The sequence below is a fragment of the Limulus polyphemus genome, unplaced genomic scaffold (genome assembly GCF_000517525.1).
Source record: "Limulus polyphemus unplaced genomic scaffold, Limulus_polyphemus-2.1.2 Scaffold6169, whole genome shotgun sequence".
Lineage (NCBI taxonomy): Eukaryota > Metazoa > Arthropoda > Merostomata > Xiphosura > Limulidae > Limulus > Limulus polyphemus.
Genome location: NW_013671779.1, coordinates 3,281 through 13,808, shown reverse-complemented (window position 1 = coordinate 13,808; position 10,528 = coordinate 3,281). Strand labels below are relative to the sequence as shown.

Here is a 10,528-nt window from a genome sequence, read left to right as displayed (position 1 = left end):
CGCTACTTCAAGATTCCTACTCACCGTGTTGCTATCTAAATGTTCGCTACTTCAAGATTCCTACTCACCGTGTTGCTTTCAATAAGACTTGAAGAAGGTTCTTCAAGACCTTCTTTGCAACGATGAAGACACCTCAAAACATCTGGGTTTTCTGTTTGCCCCCTGAGCACTGACAGACCAGCTAAGTATCCACGGAAATGGAAATTCATTTTGTTTTCTCTCCCTTGATGTGGAGAAAGGTATTTTATTTTTGGTGAGAGAAACTTATCTATAAAATTCAAGACTCACTTTATTCATAAACATATATAATAATTACCTGAGAATTTGAGGGGTAGTTTTATTATTTTATGTATTGATGCAAATATTTGGTTTTAAATGTTTTATGTCCTCCGAAGATTATGAAAATTTCACATTTTTAGAATTAAAATGAATTTCACAGAGATATTAATGAAATACTAAAAGTTTTTCCTTGGTTTCTCTCATGTTTTTAACAATTATGTGACTTTAGCTTCTGAATATCCTTGACACAATTCAGACCATGCATCAACTGACTCAAAGTTCTCTACTCTCCCAAGTGACTTATTGTGTCAGGAGAAAGTACATAAGCTCTGCATTCCTGCTATATTCCAGATTTCTTAGTAACAGACATTGTGGAAATGTGGGCAGGAATGTATTTCAGAGATAACTTTCTGTTTGAAAATTATTTTAATTCTAAAAATGTAAAATTCAGATCAGGTAGACTCACCTTTGAAATACTAAAAGCCAGTATACCAACAATAAGATGGAGAAGTTAATCGTAGAGAGTCATAAGAACCATTAGTTCAATAAAAGTTGGGCTCCGAGACAGAAAGTTAATGACCTAGACCACATCATATGAAATATGCGATCAGGCAGAGTTTGAACAGAATACAGAATCAGAACAAAAGTCAATGGACTGAATTCATAGGATAATCAACTAAGGCAGGCCAGCATCATAAGAGATTGGATCATAATGAATACAATCAGGAAGAAAAGTATTCTTTTCAGCAGAGTTCCTCATTACCTTGACACCTTGTTGAGTAAATGAAGATCAGGTAATGCTTTCTCAGCTTGGCAAAAAACACACATGGAGCCAAAGTAAAGCTGAAGGGAAGGGAGGTGACTGATAAGCCACTCCATGATGCATACACAGTAAGCCATGTAGAAGATGGGAGAGCAGAGAACTCTTCATAAGTTGATGCATGCTCGATATCTTCAAGAGAATTCAGACCCTAAAGTCACATGATTGTTGATAACATGCAAGAAACTCAATAAGGCATTTATTATTTCAGAAGTAAATCTACCTGATTTGAATTGTTAAGTGACTTAATAGTATGTGCATTGATCAAATAATAAATTCAAAGGATAGTGTACATAAACTGTTTAAATTATTTCTAAATATTTCCAAGTTCAAAGTAGAAATATCTGAATTAAATATAAAGTTCTAAGTACAAATCATCAACATTAAGTATTGTGTAAGATTTTATCCATCTGGGGGTGCAACTGGAAACAGGAGGACTATATATACCTTGCCAGCAAGCACCTACTACCAGGGTAGTGTTAATATTTTTCATCTTGTGCAAAGGCCAGTCGTCAATCACTTCATAGTTGCTTGGCTTCTCTTTAAAAGTTTGACCATCCAGATATAAAATAACCTGCAATACATTTATTAACCATGAAAAACATAATTCCAAAATACATTTGGTCAAGCTTAATTTCACAAAATTTATATAAATTTTAGTGAGGATATGTGAGGTTAGGGTATACTATGGGGTGTGGGTGATAGTACTTGCCCCATCATTTTTAATGGTCTATATGCTAGTGTAATTAATAAAGTATGAATTTATTAATTAAAAAATGTATGTTTCATGTACAAAGAAAGTTTTATGAGTGAGAGTTGGATAATTAATTTATAAACTACCTTTAATGATAATCTTTGGGTATTAGAAGAACATCACGTTCTACTAATAATCGAGAAAAAGTTAGTCAGAAGTATTTTTAATAATAAAGTTTATGGGTTTTCCATATTAGTAATTAATTCATAATATAGTTTCTGTATTGGTTGCAGAATTAATATTATGGGTCTCAAAAATTGAATTAGCTATTAGCTTGTTTTTTGTTTTTTTTGTTTCATCAAGGTGAATTTTGACATTTTTGGTTTTGATATCAAAAGAGGCAGAAAAGTGCATTCGAGGCAGTCAAATGTCGGTAAGTTCCTTTGTGAACTAATCAAAATTGTGATAATTCATGAAATGAATTCGTGGCATATTAAACAAATAATTATTGGTAAAAATCAGTTAGATTAACAACTTCTAATACATAGAAAAGCCAGTGCATTTTGGTTACACTACCTTCCAACAATGGTTTTTATGTCATGTTGCTTAGCAACAAGAGTATAATCTAACATTGTTGTTAGTCTATGTACTGTAAGTATAAAATGAAATGAACAGACAACAAAACTGGAAAAATATTTGTCGATTTCTTAATTTAGAGTCTCTGTGTTGATTAAAGATGTTTGTTTTTTATTAAAAATGTTGGTGAAATAACAGAACAAAAGCTTAATTCAGAAACGATTTAACTTTTAAGTTTAAAATTGAATCGATATTTTTACTTTCATGATAAATTTTATACACTTGGCTCTAGGCTAGGTGATCCCACACTACATCTTTACTTTAGGCTTATAATACGAACACTCACTACACTTACAAGGTTTCACGGCAATCCTTGCACCAAGGTCACTAAAATTGTAATGGACAGACAGTAATCGAACTATTCTATCTGAACAAATGCATTTTGGCTTTTACGACTTCTCCTATTTCAAGAAATCAAGCATGACGTGACAAACATTGACTTTTATATACATTGGATTTGATAAAAATAATTTAATATGCTTTTCCATTTTCATACTGTACCTCAGGAAAATTTATGCTAACAGCATAATGATGCCACTGGTTATCACAGACTTCTGATAATTTCCAACGCCATTCTGCAGGTTTAAATACATTAGGTTGTTCCTGGTTGAATTCTCTCCTCAACAGCAAAATTAATCGGCAGTTTCTGATGAAAATGGAATAGTGGTGACGGTTGTGTTCTGTAAAATTAATATCCATCCAGTCACGAAAAGTTCTCTCCCTTTCTTTTGTTTTAAGTTTATAATCAGTCACAATACTGAAAGGATAATGCTCAAATTAAACAATAACAAACAAGTATATTACATGCAGTGTGTTACAGTCTGGAAATACAAAGGAATCGTTATAAATACTGGTAGGGAAAAAATAGGACTTTATGGGATCCTAAAAAAGGTAATTTGTTCCTAGATGACAAGTGACCTGATTAACCCAAGGGTAACTCCTGACTGGCTGGAAAAGAAATGACTATATTAAAAACAAAGTAAAAAAACGTACTTAACAATTTAAAATGAAAAATCACTAACAGTGACTTCACAACAATATTAGATGTGCACCATATATTCAAGGTTTAATTAAAACTTAGCTGTTCTTTATTGTGAGTTAGCAATCTGATTAATAAGTTGACTTACAGTAAATTAGTTTGTGAGTTAAACAATCAGTGACGATATAGTTAGATGACAATTTTAAACTAGAACAACACATCATTACTTACTGTGATCATCAGCATTACAGAGGACATGTTCTTTAGTATGTTGAAAAGTATCATTGGTTTCTAATGGTGGCTCATGCTTCATCCAGAAGGACACTGTAAAGTTGTCAGTTAGGTTGTGATTAAGTGTAAATTCCGAGATCATTACAGCATTGGTAGCACCATCAAACTGATAGATTTGGTCACTCCTATGTCTATCATCTGTTGGCTGGTTGTCTATCCATTCTGTTTCCACATCCGCTGTAGGAAGCAAATCTACACTCTCTGTGCTGGCACCTAGTGGGAAAGATGAAAAGCTGTGAATAAGATAGCCTTATAATTCAAAATGGTTTCATTAAATATCAAAATATATTGATCTTGATTTACTAAACCAACAATATACAATGAAATTTCATAAAGCATAAAACCAAATGTAAAACTACAGATAGGTAATGGATTAAATTAAAATTACATCAAAGATATAAACTGTACGGAGTCTTTATAAAAGAAAATATGAAATCAACAATTTAGAGATGACAGTAACAACTTAACTGTACATGATAACAATTACATTATACACATAAGCTATTTAGAAAATACTTGAAAGTGTTTAAGATACAGTTTTTGTTAAACAGTTATTTCAGTGAATGATGGGGAAAAAAAAATTATTCGAGGCAGCTAATCAGCCTTCAGCATGTATACATACATTGATATAAACAAAAGAATGTAAAATTTAAATACTTCAAAAATTTAATTAACAGCAATTTACAAGCTATTCTAGAAACATGGGATGGAACAATAGGAAGACACATAAAATGGGTTTATGCCTCATTAGAACAATTTCCAGCAAGATTTCAGCCCTATTCATTAACCTGCACATTAAAAAAATATAGACTTTAAACGATCTAACTGAAAGTGTAACATAAGTACCGTGTGGCTTAGATTATTACAACAATGTAAAATGAACAATGAATTAATACATACTTAAGAGACGCACTCAGATTTTAAAATCAGAGGAGAACCTTCCCCCTTTTCAAGGGAAATTTTAAACGATAAATTATACAAATAATAAGTATCATCAGGTGAAAAGGATTATTTTTGAGCATTTTCTTGTTGGCCAGGAGTTTATCATAAAATTCTAAGCAATTGTCATTCATGTTCACCCTTGAATTGCTTCATGACTTGAAAATTTAGCATCAATTGTGAACTGTCATTTGCAAAATCATGAGCTCAGCAGTGTATGCAATAGTGGCATATCGTCTGCTGCAGCCTGCCTTATAGCCAACTTTTGAAGAAGCAGTCAAAGGCTTGCCATTTTATCTTTATTGTTAACCAATAATGAGGATATGGCTGCAAGAACTGAAGTAGAAATACTTTTGGGGGAAGAGTTACCATTGCATAGTTAGATTTGATGTTTGGTACATGATTAGATAAAAATAACTGAAATTTTAGTTTGTAATTTTAAGAAAGCCAATTTTAAGGTCATGAGACAAGATTTGTTATTAGTGAGTTGGGATAATGAGCTTAAAAGGTGCTGTTTGAGAGACTTGGGAAATATTTAAAAATGAATTATTTCTGATTCAAGATAGGCATGTTTCTACAAGGATGAAAAGGATAACAGGGAAGGTCAAACCTAAAAGGCTTACTAAAGACGTAAAACAGCAAATCAAGGATAAATGCCATAAGTTTAAGATGTTTAAATTGATAGATATGATGGAAGATTTATATAAATAGAGGAAGGCTAGGGATTTGATTATAATTGATTTAGGAAATCAAAGGGACTTATGAGAAACAGCTGCAAAATATGTTAAAACTTACAACAAGATATTTTTTAATGTGTTAAAGGTAATCAAAGTATTAGAATGAAGATTGGGCCAATAAAGGAGTCTGAAAGGAATACTTTGATAAAGGCTATGAATGACTGTGTTTTTAGAAGTTTTATTCTGTTTTATTAAGAGACAACATTCCAGACCCTGGCTATTCTATGGCAGTGGTTTTCAAACTTTTTTGTCCATGGTCCACCTACCAGTCCCACCCTACCCATTTTGCTTACCATTGTGAGAAAAACTCAGTGACTTTAATTTTGGACCTGGAGGACCCTCTCAGACCACACTTTCAGAAACCATTGACCTGACTCATGTAGATACTAATCCCTTGGTGGTAAGTAAAAAGATTTATATATTAAAAGTAGATAAAGCACTAGAACCAGACACGGTTTTCCCCAGAGTTTTAGGGGAGGCAAATATAATTTTGGGAATCATCTTCAGCTAAGGCAACTTTATTTTTCTAATAGGTTGGTTGGCCTTTGGAACAGGTTGCCATCAGATGTTGTAGATGCAGTTAATTTTTGGGAGTTTAAGGGAAAGATTGATAAATATTCTAATGATATAGGCTGGTTTTGAGTTTTCTAGTGTTTATATTAATTTAATGGATTGGATGGACCAAAAGGTCGCTTGTTCTTTAATGTTATTTTATGCTTATGTAATCATCTTTCGCTTTCATTTTTTTGGTAGATCGATAGAGAGTGAGCAAGTATCCGAGGATTGGAAATTATAGGTCAGTTAAGTCTTATTTTTGTAGTTAAAAAAGAAGCTTAAAACAATTACAGAGTAAAATATTACATTATAAATGAAAGCCAGCACTGAGAGTCACTAAAGGCAAATCTTGCCTGACTAATCTGTTATCCTTTTTCCAAGTAATTACTCATTATCTGAATAAAGGAAAGAGTGTGGGCTTGTGTTACTTAGATTATAAAAAATGTTTTGATAATTAAGGTACCACACAAACAATTAGCCAAGAAAATTACATATGTATGGGTTGAGGAAAGAATAGTTAACAGAATAGTAGGATGGGAGAAAGCAAAAAATTGTTATTAAGAGAATGAAACTGGAGTCAATGATTTACTGAAATGTAGATAGATGGATTTAAATGTTTACTTTCTTCATGGGTGGGCGTTATGGTAAAGCCTTGAAGGACCAAATGGTCCCTTATTGTGTGTAGATAATTTTATATTAAACAGTTAAGGAATCAAAAGGTATATCTGAAAAGTTGGAACTAAGTTAATATATTAACAACAAACAATATATACACACACACATACACAACATATTAATATATGCCTATCTCAAAAATACATGTTGCTTTAATAAGTCAACATTTCCAGAGTTCTGGCCTTAATGAAATGTGCAAGAGCTGAATTAATTAGTATGAGTTTGATCACAGTTTACTGTAAACATCATCGCTCCTGGTTCCTTATCAGTAATTGAATGGAGACCTTCTGTTTGTTAAGGTGGTCTAGAAAATACGAAAGAGTCTTATTCCCATGTGGCCATACAACAAATGTATCATCCATATATTTCAACCAAACATTAGGTTTTAGTTTTGTTTACGATTCCATGTAACTTTAGCACATATATAACTGGAGATAATGGTAGTCAATTACTCATAAAATATCTCCCTGTTCTATCTAAAACAACTGGATTTCAGTTAATAGTTATTCAGTAAAGACAGAGATAAACTGCTCTTGTTTGTTTCATATACAGATACTCTCACAAAGAGAGTGAACTATCAAACTCAGTGTTGTATATTCTTATCAGTAATTACATTTCTTAGGAAAAAAATCTTTAATTTTTTTTACACAGAGCATTAGCAGTAGAATGTGTGTTATTTGTAAAAAAACAAATTATGAGCTGTTTAGATGTGTTAGATTTATAGATTACTGGTAGTTCATAAACATACAGATTAGGAGAATGGTGGCTATGTAATTTGCTATATTTTAATAGAAAGCTCCCTGGAAACTCTCACTTCACTGAGTAGCTAGTTAGCTTTTCTTTCGATATTCTGTAATAATATTCTGCATTGTCTAATCTATGTTACTGTCCTTTACTGACAACAAAGACCCACAGTGTCACAGGGGTATGTCTGCAGCCTTACAACCCTATAATCTGGGTTTTGATACCCGTGGTGGGCAGAGCACAGATAGCCCATTGTGTAGCTTTGTGCTTAATTACAAACAAACTGACAACAAAATATTGTAAATGTGTATTTACATTGTTGTTGTTAATATATTGCATGTTAGTAAACCCTAATCTTTTTTCACTTTACACTTATTACATGCTATATCATTTTCATATTTCCTATGTTGTAGAAAATGTACTGGTTCATTGTTTAGTTTACATTGCTATAATAACCTGATGCCACATCATGCTCTTTTCACTTTTAATCTTTACACCTTTTAAAGATCTTTTTTATTGCATATTTTAGCATTCCTGAACAACTGTAACAAAAATAAATTGTTTAGATTAGTAACAGTCACATTCTACTTTTTATCTCCCTCTCTCTAGTGCCCCATTGGGCTTCATTGAATTTTCTTACTTAATCCTGGATCTTCACTAGTTTTTTTTTTACTTCCTGGCACACAGATCCTCATCTTGGAGAAAGTGGAGATTACAAGTCAGAGTAACATGTGTATTTATTTGGTCTATTGTGAAATGGAACCATCTTTTGTTTTTATAGTACTGAATACCTTTCATTTGCATTAGCAAGTAGCTGTGGTAAACAGAAAGATGAAAAATCCATAGGAGATTTAGATAACTTTCGACCTTCAGTTGTAATAAGTGCTTCCATAGCATCTTTAAAAATAATCGTATTTTTCCCTGTATTAGTGGTTTCACATTTTGTTATCAAATACACCACAGAAAGTGTCATCAAATGAAAGATAACACTTGTCATAAAGAGAAAACCTAAAATTTGTCAGAGATGAAACTGATACTCTAAATACTGTATGTTTTCAGAAGAAATTTACTTCTACTAATTTTTAAATGAGATTCCACTGCACGCTACAGATGCATAAACAGTTACAAGAGCTGGGCAATAGATCAAACAAATGGTGTAGCTGTGGAAAATAGTCTGTCTGCCAAGTTGTTCAGTGTTAAATTTCACTTGCAAATTGATGGTTTTATGGTTAGATCAGGCTGTCCAACAAGTGAGCCTGCTAATCTCTGTAAGTTTACATAAGCTTACGAAAATATCAAAATTTCTTGCTTAGTTACTGGATCTACAAGTTCTTATAAATTCTTCATAAATAAAGTCCATAAGTGTAGTTTCGTCTTTGACTCCTTCCATGATTTGCCCAAAATAACTCGGGTACCCTCTATCTTTCAAAAATTCATTTGAGCAAAACATTTCTTGCAGGATTTTTAATTATTAGCCCAAATTTATTTGAATATTATCACATATTACAATAAGCTATTAAAAAGCAAAGTAAAAGACTGCAAATTGTTTTACCTCGTTTATCAAAAAACCCGACACAGAAGGGGTTTATGACCCATGATATGCTACAATAACCATATAGCATCTTGAAATCATATTTTGTTTTATCTTTTACTGTGAGAAGAAGAATAAAAAAGAAAAAAATTTGTATGACTGTTTTTTCAACTTTAGACAGAAAATGATACAAACTGTAATAATCTGAAATGGATGAAAAGCAATCTGTGCAAGTAGGCTTTGATGCTGGATATCCAGCTCACACTAGCAGTTCAAAACTAATACTGTACTAATTAAACTAAATGAATCAATTTAAGGGTTCAAGCCAAAAGGAGACTCTGCCTAGATCTTATATATATATATATATATATCAGCAATTTCTCAATTTTTTTGACACTAAAGACCAGCTTACTGCCTCCCTAACTTGCAAGTACAATGACTGAACATGTCAGTATTCTCTCAGGTTTTGTTTGTTTGTTTTTACGAAATCCCATAGATCGGCAAGATGGCTTTCATGGACCAGTGGTATATAATACAATTAAAAAACCTCTATAAGCCAGCCTGTGTTTGAAAATCTGCCAGTAAAGTCGCTGAGCAAATATTGTTATTGAAAGGAATCAACTAAAATGTATTCAAAAAACAAGTATCATTAAAATATCAGTAGTTACAAAAACTAGTAACAATGAGGTTTTAAAAGTGCAATTAAATGTTTTCCTTACCCAGGTTTATAGTAAAATATAACAAGATTTAAGTTTTTAAAATACTGTGTTTTTTGTTGATAATTTGTTGTGCAGTGTTACAAGTCTGAACTGTGAATAATAACAAGCTTACCTAGGCTAAACTTATTTATGCCCCAGCTTTTACCTAGGCTAAACTTATTTATGCCCCAGCCCTTACCTAGGCTAAACTTACTTATGCCCCCAACCCTTACCTAGGCTAAACTTACTTATGCCCCCAGCCCTTACCTAGGCTAAACTTATTTATGCCCCCAGCTCTTACCTAGGCTAAACTTATTTATGCCCCAGCTCTTACATTAAATCTAACTTTGAGATTTCTATTCCGAATTAATTGATACATTAATGGTGAGCCAAAGCCTATCTTGGTTTCAATCAATTGGTCCATACTCTGGTACTACTGTTTGTTAGCATACTATCAATACTCACCACATAATTTCCTCTGAGACTGCACAGAATATGTGTCGCGGTCACAGTCCTTTCCAATGTGCTGAGTGACCAAATCAACACTAGTAGTCAGTCGTTCCAGATTGCAGGGAACATCGCACAAGTCAAGTCTGGCAGTAGGAAACAAAGTTCTACGACCAGAGCCTGGTAGATACTCAATTCTCTCATGTATGCCTATTAGAAATCAATATGTAAATGAAGCAAAGTACATTCTGTACAGTAAATACTAGGACAACAAAACACACATACATATATTATATATATATATATATATATATATACATAATAATTTGCAGCTGCTGGGGGTTACTGTAATTTATTTAATAATTTCACACATAATAAAAACATATTATTCTATAATTTACAATTGCATAGTCTACCTTTAAATGAACATGTTGCCTCAAACCTTGATCTTCACTTTAGTGATTTAACACGTATTACTAACATTGACTATATAATCAGAATTT

The 10,528-nt window shown here is 32.4% G+C and overlaps 1 protein-coding gene across 1 annotated transcript in view; it reads right to left on the bottom strand.

Moving 5' to 3' along the window:
* LOC106473432 (calsyntenin-1-like) overlaps positions 1 to 10,235 on the bottom strand; it is a gene marked incomplete at its 5' end in the record, with an annotated part of 30,707 nt that extends 20,472 nt beyond the window's left edge. Inside the window, 5 exons of the mRNA XM_013934112.2 lie at positions 69 to 223; positions 1,547 to 1,673; positions 2,931 to 3,109; positions 3,640 to 3,912; positions 10,044 to 10,235. Coding sequence (XP_013789566.2) covers positions 69 to 223; positions 1,547 to 1,673; positions 2,931 to 3,109; positions 3,640 to 3,912; positions 10,044 to 10,235 — 926 coding nt within the window. The remainder of the gene's footprint in view (positions 1 to 68; positions 224 to 1,546; positions 1,674 to 2,930; positions 3,110 to 3,639; positions 3,913 to 10,043) is intronic.
* Between the last annotated feature and the right edge of the window lie 293 nt (positions 10,236 to 10,528).